Source organism: Corvus hawaiiensis, chromosome 6 (assembly GCF_020740725.1).
Source record: "Corvus hawaiiensis isolate bCorHaw1 chromosome 6, bCorHaw1.pri.cur, whole genome shotgun sequence".
NCBI lineage: Eukaryota > Metazoa > Chordata > Aves > Passeriformes > Corvidae > Corvus > Corvus hawaiiensis.
The window spans coordinates 25,975,779-25,993,845 of NC_063218.1; the positions used below are offsets into that span (position 1 = coordinate 25,975,779).

An 18,067-nucleotide genomic window follows, 5' to 3' on the forward strand; every position below is an offset into this window, starting at 1 on the left:
TTAGAGTATTATTTTAGACAGTACTGGGCTGAATACCTGCTTAAGGGATTGCAACAAACATACATCACTTAAAGTTGCAAAGAAACAAACTAATGTTAGGGTACATAAATATTTTTTACCCCCAGATATTTTTTACCCCCAAGTCCCAATACTTGGGACATTCTGTTTAGTAAAGGACTGGTTGGAATAGAGTAACAGCTCCTCAAGAGCATTAAACCATCAACTAACCAACTTGCTTTCCTTTGCCTCTACTGTGATTTTAGCAGCTGTATAGTCATATTAAACCTAATCTTTCACCTCCCAGAAAAATTAGCATTTGCAACTTAGGTTTAATACATTTAGCACATTAATATTGAAAGGCCTGTGGAAAGGTAGAGAGTTAACAAATAAAGCCGTAACTATTTGTGTGTGCTAAGAGTTAATTGTCCAGCTTCTATCACACAGCTATCTGTTGACCATTATAACCATTGCCTCTCAGTAGGCTGCTCAGCAGCAGACTGAGCTCAAACAGCTCAGACAAAAGCTTGTCTGACAGCAGCAACAGCTTTCAGCAAGATATACACAGGAAGACAGACCTCAGTCTTCTAAGCATTTCCAGTGAATTTGGCTTGACTCTAGCTCTTCAAGGTTCTTGTATGCCAGAGAAAACTTTTCTGCAGACTTTTCTGAGATCCTGTAGAGGATGAGTACAAAAACCCCTAATGCAAGAAAATGGTGCTGGGAGTTATCGTTACACACTTGCCAGGAGAGTTGTATTTGCATCAAGCTGTGAGAGGCCATGTAAGTCACCAATCCATTTAGAAGTACTCCTATACAGCTGAACTCTTGTTCTTAGTGTCTCCATCATGGATGTGGGTTTTTTTTCCAGACTTGGGATCATCAGGCAATTTTTCTAAGCAGGCTCCTAAGTATTTTCTGCCTGGCTTGCTAAGGTGAGAGCAATATACATGTTATTCATTCCAGCATCTAGCTTAGAAGTAATAATTGACACATCTTATACTTTAAAGAAAATGCATTCTCTACTTGCCCTTGTCTCTGCCAACACTCAGCCAGTGACAGCTCTTCCTATCTGGTTGCAGTTTTAGTACTTGGGAAATGGTGAACTAAAAGTTAAAACTAAATGTAGGCCACAAGCTGAACATAAGAGTTAATTGTTGGTAACTTGACAGTCTGACTGAGCCTGTCCTGGAGCACAGTGCTTCACTCTTCATCCTCAATATCCCTATTCATGTTTGATTTCCATCAAAAACATTAACCATCCACTCTCCCCTAAGGACTGCATTTCAAACCAAGATTTCATACTACATGGTTCTGCATATTGCATTGTTTTATACTGCTCAAGAACTAAAAATACTATAAAAAAGAAAAATCAAGTTTTAGTAAGCATACCACTTCAGTAGCTGAGGACAGCTTCCCTACAAACTGGTGATATGCAAAGACTCATTCTTTTGTCATACTTAAAATACAAAGATTCAACTTAATTGATCAGTTTACAGATTAATGCTATGCATAAAATGCAGTGCATTTAGGGAGATGGCATACTTGAAGATTTTTCAGCACCTTCCATATACTGAACACATACCACTAATCAAGCAGGAGACAGTTTCACATTACAGCATACCTTACATTTTATTAGTGCAAGAGTATAATTTCCTATGTAAGATATTCCCTGTTAGCTGCCACTATCTCAGAGAACTGGCTGACAGAGGGACCCACTTGTTTTAATTACTGCACTCAACTTTTATCTAGACAGCAGCAAGAGGTGTCCATTTACAAACCAAGCACTCTGCAGTATATTAAAATTTATAATACACCCTCTTACCCTAAGATAAGGGTAAAAGATCTTACCATATTTGCCAAGATCTATGTTGGATTTCAAGGTTCATCTTGGTCTACACCTAGTTCTGAAGCCAGCCTGTAGATTCTACCCTTTTGAGACCAACCGAGTAAACTGAAATACTAAACAAATGCTATAGGAAATGAAGATCAGACTGTAACTGAGTTGGGGCAGTATGTTCTGTTAGATACAGCTGTTTTAAAGTTCAGTACCAGCAAAAAATTTCACCGAATATGCATTACAAATTATCTCCAGAACAAAAGAACTGCTTAATTGGCAGCCTGGTATGAAGATTATCTTCAGCGTATGAGACAGTTTGATATCTGCATACCTGTATTTTTTCAGTCACTTGATTCTTTGTGTATAGGGGAAGAATGATAAAATTCTTTACAACAAAGTCTTGTACAAACCTGAGCACAACACATCTACTTTCTAAAAATGCTCCACAGCTGAGCACCAACAGCACATTTTCAGGTACTGACACAGTCTTACAGTATCTATGCCAAACGTAAGTTACAACAGTCTTTAGAAACAAATCAAACTAAGGAAATAATCTCATTACATACTGATAAAAGACAGTTAAAAGGAACTGAAGAAACAGGCCATTCCCTTGTTTATAACCACTTAAATTTTATTTTACAGTATATTTGTGACATTTTATGTTACTATAACCAAAGATCAGGGTTGTTTACAAATATAATGGCTGCCATTTGATGTAAACGATTAAAAAGTGTCTCTAAATATTAAAATTTTACATCATGATTTTGTTTTATTAAACTGAATTACTCTTTGTGCCATCAGTTATTAGTGGAGAGGAACTAATTTAAGCAAAAATAGTTTTCAGAAATTAGATGTAGAAACTGAGAAGCCTGGATAAGATTTCAAAAGACCACTCTCTCATCACTGTAAAAAGGAAGAAAGCAAATTCATTTACTCAGGTTGCAATGAAGAGTCAACCAAGTCCATTTGTGTTAAGGCTTCTTTACATATTATTGAATCCCATCATGCCTTTCATATTCCCAGCAGCACCTTGTTGAAATTGTCTCATCATTGACTGCAAACCAGCCATGCCACCTGGAGAAAATAAGTGAGAACGTGAATGTGTTAATTAACTCTGAAGCACAGCTCTCTTGCTTGAGGCACCATTACTGTACACACACTATTCCAGTAATTTACAAAGGCAGAAGCCCAAGACTGAAACTAGGTTTAAACAGCTATTGAAAATAAAGAACTGAGTGACTAATTACAGAAAGGTCTGCAAAACACCAGGCTTTAAGATGACTTGTGTATTAAGAACTAGACAAAAGAAAAAACCTTGATGGAATGACTATTATCAATTAGTAAGGTTCAGGTATGGGGGGGTCTTTATTTAAAGCTGCTCTTGTCAAATTTAATTACTTGAGGCAATCTTAGAAGAGAAGGGAAGTCTAGGAAGATTTGTTTTACCACAGACATCCTTCAAGTCATCACTATTCCCAGACACCATTCCAATTGCTCATTTTGAGAGCTGAATCCAAATGAAAAGACTAGATTAAGCACTGCTAAGTGCAAAGCATTTGGACTAAATTTTCTGATTCTTGTTAGAAAACCCTAGAAATACTTAATACTGATATATAATGCATATAGTCTCCCATCCCCCTCCTCACTTCTATATTTCAAATGCTCCACCATAATTAGCAGTCTTCTCTTCAAGCTATAAAAATTCAGTACATACCCATATGATGAAGAACTCTTGGATCCATCATCTTTGCCATCTGCTGGTTCAGTTTGGCCAGCTGAGATGGGTTTACATTCTTGGACATATCACCACCTAAATAAAAAGAAAAGAGCAATCATAAGAAAACGGATTAACATGCGGGGCTAGAAATAAAATAAATCCAAATGTTACCTCCTAATTCTAGACTCAAATCAATGAGTCCATTATTAGAAGTTACTACATCAGCCACTTAAAAGTCCATTTAGGATCAGCAGTCCCTGCACTCCACGTAACAGAATGGAGTGTTAGTACTGTAGCAGTAATCAAGTCTGCATTGATAGAAATACAGTAGCTTTCCTTGCTAAGTTACACATCGGTGGCATGAAGAACAGTGCACCTCTTACCAGTCACATGAAAGAACTTTCAAACATCATGAGAATGAGTGAGCTACAACTCACTTTCTCTTCTCCCTCATCAGCATGCTCTCACGTCCTCTGTGTTCACACATCAAGTGACCTCCCCAATGAGTTAATAAATTTTAGGGTGGGGTGTTTGGTTTGCAGTCTTTACAGATTCTTGATAGCTGTTTCAGTTTGTCTGAGGATTTTTACCTTTGAAAAGCCCTTTGATGCCTCCCATCTTTTTCACCATCTGTGCAAACTTAGTGTATTGGGTCAAAAGCTCCTGAACATCTCTGGTAGAAACACCTGATCCTCTTGCTACTCTTTGGATTCTTCCTGGCTGCTTACTGAAAACTTTGGCACCATCTGTACTGTCAAGTTCTGCAATTACAGGGGGGAAAAGAAAAATCCGTTGAGTTACTGACATTAAAAACTGTTACAATTGGAAGTAAACCTGTTCTCATTGTTGAGAATCTAATTTTGAGCCAGAGAATAAAAACTTAGTTTTAGAAGTGACAATGTAAAATTTTACATAAATCACTGAGACATAATATTCTAGGAAGTAATACTAAAAAGCTCTTATAGTCATATGTTAATCACCATGATAGAAGAAAAGCTGTGTGAATAAATTATGCTCTTGGCATACTTGGTCTTAAGCCATATTAATGGGTTTAGCACAAGGGTCAGAGCATACTACTGCAGGAGTTATGGGTGGATTAGAAACAACACTTTGAATTCCAGAGATCAGGCTATGTCACCAAGTAAATTTGAGCACGGGTAGGAAAAAAGACAGCAATGCCAGATTAAAGATTAACATAGTTTTTTAATTTGCAAGTATAGCATTAATAATTTATGAACAGTTACAATACAAAAAATAAAAATCTATTAATTTCCAATAGAATGGAAATTATTCAAAATTCTACCTACTCTACACAAGACAGAGCAGCAACAGGCAAAGTATCTCTAAATATTTAGATTTATTAAGAAATCTGGAGACACAAGTACTCCTTGCTATTTCCAAGAATGTTAAATGCTTGTCATTTTCTGTGGTTGTACATGCTACAGTATGTCTTTTTGTTTCCAGGAAGATCTCTCTAAATAAGCTTGTTCAACAATTAATTAAAAAGTAGTCAGTGAAATTTGTTTTACCTTGATCATTCATACTGTCCATTATAGTCATGAGTTTCTTTAGCCTTGCCATTGATTCCTGTTCATTGCCTTTACTCATGAAGTCAGTTCCAAAACCAGGGATCATGCCCTTGTTTTAAGAATGGAAAACAAAAAGCTGTGTCAGAATAGGCAAAGCTATAACTTTAATTAAGCAGAAAGATATATAGACAGCAACTGTTAGTTCAGTAGTTAGATACTGCAGTAGGCAAATCATTTCACCTTTTTGAAAAACATAGAGCACAGATTATAACAAATTTCAATTAAGAGTTTTAAGTTTATAGAAATTTGTCAAATATCAATGAAAATCTGATAAAATAAAATTATTTTGGGGATAACTAACCAAGATCTGACTGAATGGTCCCATTTTCATGATGTTTTGGAATTGTTCATACATATCTCTTAATGTAAACTGACCTGAAGCACAACAACAAAAGAAAAGTTAGCAGAAGTCACACATTAACATTTTGGTCTTACTCTCCTTTTTCAATTATTCTTCATGTTTATAAGGTAAATACTATACTACATAGATAAGTGGATAAATAAACCTCTAATATGGCCAAACAGTTTCAGATAGCACATGCTGAACCATTAAGCTAGTTACTCTGCAGTTATAGTCTGACAGACTTATCATTTGAAAAACACAACTCAATTTACTTGGCCGCCACATTTACTGGAGAAAGAATAACCATTCTTCACTGTGCACATGAACAAGTTGTTTCTGTCTACACACAGCACAAATTAATTCAGTGGTCTCCGTCGCAGAGAACCTGCCACAGTCAGGTCACTGTAAGGCATCTGCTATTCAGGCCTTGGGAGTAACTTACCATGTTTTAGCTTTTCTATGAGTGCTTCGTTATCATCCAACTTTAACTCATTTACTTTATCTATCAATCCTTCAATATCACCCATACCTGGAAAAAGAAAACAGCTCTGAAATTAGCATTAAGATTAAGATTACACTTTGACTTTCCATTATCCAATTAAAAGTGTCTTGTAAGTACAGTTGTACATAAGACATACCAAGCAGCTTGCTGATGAAAGGCTGTGTTTTAAAGGGTTCAAAGTCATCTATGTGCTCGCCAGTTCCAATAAAAATAATAGGACTCTTTGTGGCAGCAACTCTGCAATAAAATATATTTTATGAAATGGCCTTTCAAATACCATCTATCTTTTGTACCACCTATTAACATAATCAGCTAGGCAGCATCAACACTATGCATTCTGTCTGAAGTATCTGCCTTACTCCTCAAACTACTAATGAAAAAACATCCAGCACTGGGATGTTTAGCTCAGAGTAGTTAAAAAGATTTTTCTCTAATTAGTACTTTATGAAATACAAACTCTGTTTGGAAAAAAAATCATCAACAAAAATATAAGTTGCTTATTTTCATTGCTGAGTTTAAGAAACTTGAGTGGAAAGAAAGAAAACTAAATCATCTCCAAATTATCCTTATACTGGGATATTACTGATCCATACTGATACTAATGATAATACTGTCAGATGACAGGTATTGATTACAATTTCTTCAAGGTACCTCATACAAAAGACAATCTCATTTCCAACACAGGAAAAAGCTCAAGCGTAAGAAAACTCAGAACCTTTCCACCACATTTGTACTAGCTTTTATCTAAAACTCAGCTTTCAGTCCACAGACAGTACAGAGCAAACACAGCAGACTTAAGGCACACAAGCACATGACAACTAGAGCATGAGCAAAATGAAAATATGGAAAGCTTTAGTCTTCCAACATTATGCTATTAAAAAAGCAAAATACATATGGCAGTTTAGGAACTCTTAACACTTCAGATCAAAGACAGGCAGTGATTTAGTAAGTCAGTGTCAGCTAATTTTGACTGTTTTGACAAATCATCTCAGCTCCATACAAACTATATCATTGAAAGGCAGCTGGAACAATCATAAAAGGCTGAAGATAAAATGTAACATTTTCTAGTCCACACTCTGCCAAGATACAGCACATGGGAAGTCCAACAAGAATGGAATCACCTAAGTATGACCACAGTCAACTTTTCACCAAGTTTCTGGACGCTGCCAATCCAGAAGTTTAATTTGCATCACAGTTTTAAGGTCACTAGATATGACAAGGTACACTTTTTCCCCTTTTGGAAAAAACTCTCGGGGTGCAAAACTTTTCATGTCAGTCATATCTATTGAGCCCAGATTTATTTTTTTGGAAAAATGCCTGATACACAATATGCAATGAATATTGCTTGATGCTGATTTCAGAAGATAAAAGTCTGACCTGTGACAATACATACTACTGCACTGAAAATACATCATATCATCTGATTCTGACATTAAATATCAACAGGTGATCCTACCCACCAGAAGAAGGGTAAGAATCTAAGTGTGACTGACTTAGATTCTGTGCAGTGTGACAGTGACACTTCCACAGAACAGGTTTCTGCGAGACACAAACGCATTTCATGGCTGACTGTGCATGGCCAGACGCTGGACACTATTATACCACAGTACTTACGCACTAAGAGCTCCACCTCCTTTGGCATGTCCATCAAGCTTAGTAACAATAACAGAAGCTACATCTACTTTGTCTTTGAAAGCTTTAGCTTGAGCTTCACAAGCTTGGCCAATGGAAGCATCCATCACATAAACAATGTTATCTGGTTGCTAGGAGAAATGAGATTCACAAAATAATCAATTCCTGCTTTACAAAACAATGTTCATGCATTATTATTATGTATGTTCAGTAGCAGAACTTACTGCAATAACAGTATACAAGAGCTGTATGCTAGAGTTTAAAACAGGATCACTGTTTTATGAACAATATTATCTAAGGACCGTTTAAAAAATTCTGATGCTGTATGACTACATGATTTATCTATAACATGAAACATTACAATTTAATAGGTTCGTGCTTATTAGTTATGTTTCAAGTGATTTTAGCCAGTATCTTGAGCCACTAAGCTAATTAGTATCTACAAGCAATTAATAGCTAACATCTTCCATTTGGTTTTACATTCAGATATTTAAGACATCCATTCCTCTAAAAATAAATCAGCCATTAGCAGGAATTGTGTGGGAAGTGTCATATTGTCATGCAAGACCACAGAATCAAACAAATAGCCAGACTTCTTAAAGCCATAGAAACACCAGCTTCATTTACATATCAAAACTGTTGAAAGTTATCCAATCATCTTCTCTGTTTCACTGCAATTATTTGTGACAATCACAGAAAGTTTAGTATTCATAGTTCAAGGAAACCAGATCAGACTAGTTCTTTTATCTAGTTTTTCAATGCAAAGATCCGGAAAAGTTAAAGCAGGAATGGCAGTCCGGTTATATGCAAGCACCCTTGAACAGAAGAACAGAAGAATTAAAACTGACACAAAACTAACAAGCGCTGCTCATTCAGCCCTTGCTTATTCATACCTGTTTGTAATTTCTAATATAGTCTAGGAGTTAAAGCAAAATGCACACAGAACATTAGAATAAAGATCAATCAATTGTCATCAAATGACTATGCCAAGTTACTGTATTTCTCAAAACTACTTACTATGGCATTAGCAACTTGTAACATCTCTTCAAACAAAGAGTCTTCTTGTTTGTGACGTCCACTTGTATCAACAATGATTATTTCAAAGTTTTCATTCTTAAATTTCTCAACACCTTCTGAGGCAATTATTACAGGATCCATTTCTGTATAACTGGTCAAAAAGAGAAAGAGACTCAGAATTTTGTCACTTGACTATAAACTTGTTAACTATAAATCTATCTAGATTTCAAGAGGGAATTCCTCTTATGCCAAGAGAAAATTGGTTAAAAATACGCTTTCCTAAGCCATTTACCCTTACTGTTCAGTGAACCAAAGCACAAAGACTGAAGTCTGTCTCACCTGCTGGAAGTTGCAATAAGTTCTATTACACCTTCCCTCAAATTAGGTGATGCTAGATGGGGTTTAGTGCAAAATGTTCAATAAGGAACAATACATAATTGGAGTTGAATTGTTCTCCAAAGTGATTCTGAAAGATGCTTACCTCCCATAAAAGGGAATTCTTGCTTTTGTGGCATTCTGCTTTAACTGGTCAAAAGCACCTGTAAGACAGGTATAGTCAAGGGACTACTTAAGAAAATCTGCAAATATTATAGATAGAGAACTACATCATTAAAGTCTGTGTTACCTGCTCTGTATGTGTCTGCACATATTAAACAAGTCTTCCAGCCTTTCCTCTGATAGAAGTATGCTAACTGTGAAATAAAATCCAAAACAAGTAGTTACACCAAAGTCCCACTGACATGACACTTCCAACATCTTGTAAGTCTCACACAGAGGACACAAAGTCAAGCCAGCCTTTCTATAACTGAGGCCACAGAGTAAGACTGTTCACTGTTAGCATGGCCATTATTTAGAAAAGCACGTTATAAATAATTATTAATGGCAAGATGAAAACACCTGCTTGACTCTGTTTCTGATTTCAATTTCTTGAAATGACAATTTCTAGGAATGACTACAAATAACTTAAGTTCCCATTTTACTAACTCCTGAATTCTTCTTACTGCAGATAAATTAATCCTGCAGATTGGACTAGGATGTAGAAACCACCCAAAGCAATACTTCAATATCAAGTACCATAATGGCTACAACTTGTACAGCTCTATGTTTCTGTACTTCCACAGGAACAAAGATATTTCCCTTTAAAGGACATGTTTAAAAGCAGTGGATAGAATCCTTAACCTTCTTACAACACTCAGCTTCACTGGTGCTATGTACGTTCACAAAACACTTGACTGACCAAAGACAAATGTTCAAAATAAAGTTCACCTACAGAAGCATTAAAGTCTTCTGAAATCAGAGCAGGCTATACTGAGTTTATCACTATATGTAAATCTCAAAAGGAGATGACAAAAAATAACAAAGATGCATCTTTTTCCACAGGATAATTTCTCCTCACAACTTGGAATATATCCAGCTCTGTCTCGGGGTGAATGATGAGCGAGTCAAGAGCTTATGGTTTAAGAGAAAAGGGCAGATTAGTGAGGGTGATGTAGTGGGTGTTTGTTACAGGCCACCTGATGAGAAGGAGCAAGTGGATGAGGCCTTCTACAGGCAGCTTGAAGCAGCCTCAAAGTCACAGGCCCTGGTTCTTGTGAGGGACTTCAAGCACCCTGACATCTGCTGGAGAAGCAATGCAGTGAAGCACAAACCATCCAGGAGGTTCCTGGAAAGCACAGATGACAACTTTCTGTCACAGGTAGCAGATGATCCCACAAGGAATGGTGTGCTGTTTGACCTTACACTAACAAACGGGGAAGGCCTTGTTGGAGAGGTGAAGATACGTTGATTCAGAGCATTTCTTTTTTAGCCTTAAAAAAATACAAATGCAAATTTTCTCAATGAATCAGGGGCTGGAAGAGGTTTCATATCACCCATTTATACTTAACTGAGGTATCTAATACAAAGGCCAAATTCCTCTCGTTTTCCTAAATAAGTAATAGAATAAGCATCCAGTCTTAGTACTAGTCTTAATCCTAGAAAGTGAATTACAATGTTGTGGTTTAACTCCACTAAGTACAAGGACAAATAGAAAGACTCTTATCCATATAGGGTATTGTTTCATCAAGAGTTTCGTTTAAAAAGTTTTGAAGGGAGTCCTACAAGCCATAAATTGCCCCAAAAGAATATTACTTTGAACATTCATCTCATCTCAGAAACCCCTCTGCAAATGTATCTCTACGTGGTAGTGAGTTACAGCTTTCCTACTAACAAAACCAGCACAGATCACAAGCCAATCCTACCTAAGGAGTCCAGTGACCACCAGCTTCCCCAAGGCAAAAAAAACCCCAACAAACAAACCAAAAACGATGCAGAGAGATTCACTGTATGTTACCTTTGAACAAGTTGTTGTTTTACCACTTCCTTGCAAACCAACAAACATTATAATATTCTGTTTTCCTTTGGTAGGTGTCCATGCCTTGACTCCAGGATCTACAAGCTAAAGAACGAAGAGTAATATAGGTAACAAATTTCCAAAGCACAGAACAGCTGGTGTCACAGTCATGCTAGGTGCCTGGTTTCATATTCAAAGGAGCAAATCGATTTTTGCACATTGTCATCTTAATCTGGCTTAGGTTCTTGTTGATTTACAGTGAACAGCAACAGCCCGTGCAAGATATCTATACTACATAATGTTCTGCATGATAATTCTGCAACAATAACAGCATTAATTTCTTTCTAACACCAAGCAGAGTCAGGGTGGCCTGTGTATATGGCAAAAGGATAACAACCAACACAGAAAGGTGACCTCTGGCCCTCTGTCACTGCTCAGGATGGGCTTCTTCTAGTAAGAATCCTACAGCACAGAAGGCTTTTTAGGGTTGCTGCCTCACTTGTGAAATGAGTAGAAGGTACATACATTCCTGAGAGCCACCATATGTCTGGGCACAGACTACAGAAGAACAAATGACTACACTGTTAACTGGACAGAGGTCAGAATATGGATACCCAAGTCCTGATTTGACCAAGAAGGCAGATTTATGAGAAATGTTGCTTTGAGCTGTTGGGTTATTACTTAACACGTTCCCAAAGACTTATAAGTAGTCTGAATATTAGGGTAGCAAAGGTGTGTTCTGGGACAACCAAAGACAGTCTAGAAGCTAGCAGTACTTTACTCTTGTCTTTACCTTCCAGTTGAAGAATAAGAACAATTGAACTTAAAGCTTAAACTGAAGTTAGTTTGAGAAATGCCCAGGATGTAGTTTCAATTAGAATACTACTGTTTGCAATAGTAAGAAGCCTCACATCAGAAAGCATAACTGCAGGTACCACATAACCACTCAAAATCTTGGCTTGCTACTGCACTACTTCCAAGCCCAGACTGTACAAGGAAAGTGATGCAATGCAGAATTTTTAAGTCCTACCTTAACAAGCTCTTTAAAGACTGCATGCTGGATCATTTTTCTTTTGTTAAGGCCAGATGCCATTTCTTCAAGATCAATTGCAGACCTGAGTTTAAGAAAACCATGAAACAACTAGCATAACTGAACGCATCACTTGAACCTAGTAATAAACGAAGTTTTTGCAACTGCAACAGCACCCTGATTTGTTCTGAGTTTTCAGATAGGATGTACTTAAGAAGTGACATGCATGGGAGACATTCTTATGTGGAGGACAAAAACAGGTTTCTAAAATGCATCTTTCAGACTTGCATTTACTTAGATTACACATCTGAAAATAGGCAACGTAACAGTACTAGTCACATACACGTATCTATTTATAGCCAGCACAGAACATGTGAAGATGATGTGTCTAGGAAGTAATGAAGAACTTGTTTATCAGACAACTCAACTGATGACAGCAATAGATATTTGAAACAAGCCTGTAACAGCAATAAATGACTAAATTTGACTGAAGATTCTTTTGATGGAACTGGCTAAACATTTAGTTCAAAGTAAACTCGGTGTGTCTAAAAAAACCCCAACATATAAAGTTACAAATTAGTTGTTCTTTGTAAACTCAAATTACAGCTTTTACAAATATCAAAAGTTAAATGCATTTTCACTATTTCACTTACTTGACATTTTCTCTGAGTTGCTTCACAAGTTTGATATTAACATCAGCTTCCAGTAATGCTGTACATACTTCTTTTAACATAGCATTTAAAACCTTCGGAGTATAAAAGAAAAATTAGAGAAATTGTTTTACAATACACAGACATTAACTAGGCCACTATTAGGTCAAAATAAGAATGTTAAAGTCTATTTATGATACAACCATGGCTTTCACAAATTAAATGCATGTAGTCCTACCATTAAATCAACTGTCACAAAAAAAACCTGTGCATTTGTTCCTATGTAAATACAATTTAAATCTGAAAGGGTAATACTGAAAGAGAAGGGTTCTCAATTTTAACAATTGCACACTGTATAACACTAACATAAAACACTTCCTATTGCATTATGGCCAGCAGCTCATATGGCAGCAAGACTTCCTAAACTTCCCTCTGGGTACTCCTTAGAGAGTACATCAAAAAAAAAAATCTCAGATCACAACCCCATTTCTGTAAATAACAATATTCCTTAGCTGTAAGATGGACACCCTGCTAGCTGCATTTTCAGAAACTGGACTGCTGCTCTGATTGTATGCCTTTTAGGTAAGCAGGTGCCTCAGCCAGAAACCCTGTTTATTCTGAGTTTTCAAAGTCTTGAACAGAAAGATTTTTCTGAAAGTAACACCTGCATAAATGATCTCATTTTCACATCTTGAGCTCTTGCAGGATAAAAGCTTCCATAGCTAAAAAAATTTAATTGGGCTGTATTTGCTTCAGTTAAGGATTTTTTGTCTCCCAGAAGAACATATATTAGAAGTTTTTCTCTATGCATAAGTTCTAACCCTACAGCTCTCAATGAGCCTACTTTTTAGTTACTTTAAGCCACCCATCTTTCCACCTGAAAAGCGTTTCTAGCAATCTATGTACTCAGAGACACTTTGAAACCATCACATTAGTTAGTTTTCCATCTTGTATTGCACTCCTATGACAGAACACACCTAGTTATAATTTCAAACTCTTAATTAGAAAAAATACAGACCATACCAAGCCAAACAAACTTCCTGAACCATACACTGGCTTGAATATAAAGGCAGCAAATGCAAAACATCCCTCACATTTCAGACAGCAAAGCTTACATTGAAACATATTTGTTCTTCCACATTTCAGTTTCTAGCAGCCTAGTACACATCTCCATAGTCTGCCTGTGCACACACATAAATCAGAGCAGGCACCTACCTTTCATCCAAACTTAGGTACACATTGCCTCCCTCCAGCATTACCTCCACAGAACACTAATCTCCCTAAGTACAGCCACCAGGCTCAAGGACCCTTTCACCACGGGACCCACTATGTCTGAGGTGATGACCCAGGTATAAATCTAGTTTTACGTTCAGGCAGTACTCTTAGGGGCTTAAAACCTCTAGTAGAAATTTTACGTGAAGGAAAAAAAAAAGTCTAGGGAGAACATCAGCCTACTTCAAGCTTCTCATCAGCCTTTGAGAGCTTTTTCTCAGAACTTTTCAAGTGTTAGTGCCACCACATTTGTACACTACATACCTCTTCATTGATAATTGTAGCATTGCTCAGTGAGCGCAATGCTGAAGTTATTTTTCTTCCAAGATCTGCCAGAACCATTTTGGCGGGTTCAAGTACAACTCAGAAGGATCTGGAAAAAAATTTAAAAATCAAATTTTAAACTATTTGAAGCTATGTCATCACAAATTAATTATTCAAGTAACTTTTGGGTAAGAATCCTGCTTTGCATTCTAGAAAGTGCACAAGTTTTACTTTTTAAAGTTATTTTTAGGAAATATTGGCCTGAAGTTAATTTTAGGCAATTCTGATGGCCTACTTAAAAAGAGAGATACCACACTTTAATTAGGAAGGATTTCATTGTGTAGAAGAAATGTGCATTGAATTCACCATGAAAAAAAACCAGTCCAGATAGACTTCCAGAAAGAATGCTAAATGCTTTTTATCCTCTTATCAGCAATATACTACATGACAGAATAAAATCAAGCAGAATAGCCTAGAAACTCTGCATCCTGCAAAAACAGTATGACCAGAAGCAAAATATTTTGCTAGCAAAATTCAACATTATTTATCAGTTGCATTTTATCCAGCTTCCACTAAATCAAACTGAATTTCCCATTTCAGTAACCCTACAAACATACTTGCATTTTGATAAGCAAAATTAATATAGTAGTTTTTAACAGCTGTATTGGAAAAACAGACTATTTTTGTTCCCTAGAAACACCAATCTCATATATAAGCCTAAAGCATACCATAACTTACAGTTAGGAAACCATAAAAAGTTAATTTCTGAAAGGTACACATTCTAGTTAACATGCTAAACCACTCCACCCCCTATATAAGGTGGCAAGATATTCAGGAGAACGCATGGTAGAATCAGCAATCTAAAATTCTGAATAAGGGCAAACCAAAACTTGTCTGAAGAGCAAAAATTTGCAACACCACAGCTACTGCTGGAATGAAGCACTTCAAATACTTCTTATCTTCCACTTACAGTGTTGCTTTCTTGTACTCAACTGAAACTACTCCCTTGCTGACAGCCAAAATCAGAATCTCACATTTGAACTCCTCCTTTCAGAACTGAAAGCCAAGTTCCCAATAATGGGAGCCTCTGTAATCAAAACAGATGAGAGTTTCAAAGATTTTTGGGACTTCCCCCTGCCTCAAATGAAAAGAAAACAGAGAAGAAAGGCCAGTCCATTTATTGAAATTCAGAATGCACCATTAGCTATATTCTGATTTTATTTAAAAGAGAGGGCTCCAACACGGCTAAGAAAGCAGCTCACTGTATACACACATCAAGATTTACCAGCTGCACAGACCCCAAAAAGCATTTTAAATGTGTTTATAAATAATAAAAGATAGATTCCATAAGAGCTGAAACAATGCACCCATGTAAGACAACCTCCAGATTGCTTTGTCTAATTGAGAGTTATTATTGTCACCAACTTGGCAGGTTAAACCAACAACAAAGCCCCCAAAACAACTGCCAGTCTAACCCACCTTCCCCTGATACTGAGGCCACAACGTAGAACAAAATCTCCAGGAGCTTCAGAAGACATAGGATAAATAAACCCAGTGTAAGTGCAGGCGTTGGGTAAGGCAAATGACACAGATAAATATATTCACACATTTTAAATTTAATGTACATTGAATGTACAAGCAATGATATCCCTTACCATCTCAATATTAATTAAAAGATTAGTCTATGCTTCCTAAGGAACTGTGCCAGTAGAGTATTTGCAAACCAGTACACTAACAGAAATGGATGTCCATCTTCTTACATTGCTGGAAGGGGATTTCTACGTGATATCTGAAGTGGTAAAACTCCAAGGTTTCCTTACAAGGCATACAAGTCACATTATTGCAGGATAATTCTAAAAAAGCATTATTATCAATAGGCTCTACCAAAGGGTCTCAGCAAAACAGATGTTCAAAACGTTTTCCAGGTCATTTTGGATAATCACAATGTGTAAGAAAAAACAACCCCCCAAACCTTTAAAAACAGCTTTGCAACTCAGTAAGCTTGAGCTGCTAAAATGGCAACCAATGACAAACTTAACTATAATGCTTGGATATATCAGCTAAGAAATTTGATAGGATGACCAACATACAGAAGTCACGTGAATACTCAATATTTAAAATTAGTTTCCAGAGTTCTACAGATTTCCAAATACAGAAGGTTAATTATTTCCTAATAAATGAATGTTTCCTTTGCAGAATTCCAAAAGCTTCTTCTGACAGCCCTAAAATAATAATAATTCAAATCCTTTGCTTAAGGAGATGAGTTTAAGCATTTTCATATAAACTGCTCTCAGTAGCACATTATGAAATCGTAAGCCATCAGAATTTCTAAGGGCTGCCAAATACAGAAATTAATAGAACTTGTGACACAGTCCATCCAAGTCGAGAGCCACACTCCAGACAAAAACACACGTAAGATGTTTTAGCAGGTAGGCAGCTTGGGCTGGCAGATAGCCAGAAGAGCATTAGCGGTAACTGCACTGCAGAACGTGTATGTACTGAGCAGCCCTAGTTCTGGAGACTTTAGCTTGAATGCAGCACCTCACAAACACACTGAGCAGGGCTAAACCCGGCAGGGCCCCCCAGGACACAGCCAGGCTGCCTGGAGCAGGCCTCGTGCTGAGCAAGGCCACGAGCTCTGTGCTGTCCGAGTCCCCTCTATGAGCAGCAGCCTGGGCACCTCCACACTGAGCTCCCAGGTCTTCGTGCTGCTGCAGTCCCAAGACCTCTGTGCTTCAGCCGTAAATGGGCATTTCAGGAATAAAGGGGCAGCAGAAATAGCGGGTGTCTTTCTATGCCATAGCAAACCAGCAATGAAGCAACTCTGAAGATACAGACCACCCATCCCTGCCCACCCATCCAGCATAAACCTCCAACCAAATCTGTCTAGTTAAACTAGCAATACTCCAATGTACAAGATTTTGAAAAAAATATAGGTCTAACAGGTAAAAGCAGTTTAAACAGCTGCTTTAAAACATAACAGCTCTTTTAAAAGAAAACAAGCAAAATAAACACTTAAAAACTGTACAATAAAGTTATACTACATGTACACATACATGGATTAAGACCAACTGCAAGTCCAACACTGTAACAGAGAAGAGGCTGTTTCACAGGTGGGAATGCCTTAAGCTACTGCAGCTATGCTCAACCTCAACTTACGAGCTTCCACCTCCTAAAATTCCCCAGCTGACGATGGGAAGCGCCCCCAAGGCAGCAGCAGGGAGAATGGCTGTCTCGCTTATGGCCCAACGCCCTCATTTTCACGGGAAAAGAGATGAAGACAAAAGATGGGATACATGGCCGGTCGCTGCCTTTCCACCAGGCACCCAGGGCTGGCCACAGACAGCGGCCGGACACCGGCTGGGCCAGTCCCGTCCCGGTGCTGTGGACAGCGGGGGCTGGGTCCGGGAGGCCCAGAACTGCTCCCGCGGAGCTCTGCCGGACTGAGGACCCTGCCCGGCCCGGGCTGCCGCAGGACAGACCGCCGCCCAACCCCGGGGTCGGCAAGCCGCGGTGCTTCCTGCTTCCCCGCCGGGACTGGGCCGGGGGCCCCTCCGCGTCACGAGAAACTGCCGCGGATCGCGGTGCCGCTTACGGAGCGGCTGCGGCGGCAGTACCAGCACTCACCGAGACAGCGGCGGGGGGCCCGCGGGCGGAGCCGTGCCCAGCCCAGCCCAGCCCGCCGGGGCGAGGCCGCCCAGCGAGACGCCGCTGGAAGCGCGAGGAGTCGCGGCCGCCGCCGACCAGGGAAACGTCAGCACTGGCCGTCGCCCCACCGGCCCCCGTTGGCTTCCGCTTCCGGGACGCGCGCGGGCCCGCTGCGCCGTTAAGGTGGCTCGTGAGAACGTCCCACCCTCACCCGGCGCGGCACACGCGGGAATA

The 18,067-nt window shown here is 38.5% G+C and overlaps 1 protein-coding gene across 1 annotated transcript; it reads right to left on the bottom strand.

Moving 5' to 3' along the window:
- Positions 1-2,447: 2,447 nt before the first annotated feature.
- On the bottom strand, positions 2,448-17,944 carry SRP54 (signal recognition particle 54). The gene is made up of 16 exons (XM_048308066.1): positions 17,813-17,944; positions 14,186-14,294; positions 12,653-12,744; positions 12,000-12,084; positions 10,970-11,074; positions 9,263-9,329; positions 9,119-9,176; positions 8,638-8,788; positions 7,603-7,751; positions 6,125-6,225; positions 5,929-6,015; positions 5,445-5,518; positions 5,084-5,192; positions 4,145-4,315; positions 3,552-3,647; positions 2,448-2,911 (listed from the first exon to the last, which is right to left on the bottom strand). Exons 2-16 carry the CDS (start codon positions 14,261-14,263, stop codon positions 2,820-2,822), a joined length of 1,515 nt encoding a protein of 504 aa, XP_048164023.1. The 5' UTR covers positions 14,264-14,294; positions 17,813-17,944; the 3' UTR covers positions 2,448-2,819.
- Positions 17,945-18,067: the final 123 nt, after the last annotated feature.

Bases quoted from the DNA above. Each gene is read 5' to 3' on its own strand.
- SRP54 (XM_048308066.1), bottom strand. From the start codon at position 14,263: ATGGTTCTGGCAGATCTTGGAAGAAAAATAACTTCAGCATTGCGCTCA. The intron at 12,085-12,652 runs GTAAGTGAAATA...TCTTAAACTCAG, and splicing joins CAACTCAGAGAAAATGTCAA to GTCTGCAATTGATCTTGAAG. The intron at 7,752-8,637 runs GTAAGTAGTTTT...CATTTCTCCTAG, and splicing joins TACAAGTTGCTAATGCCATA to CAACCAGATAACATTGTTTA.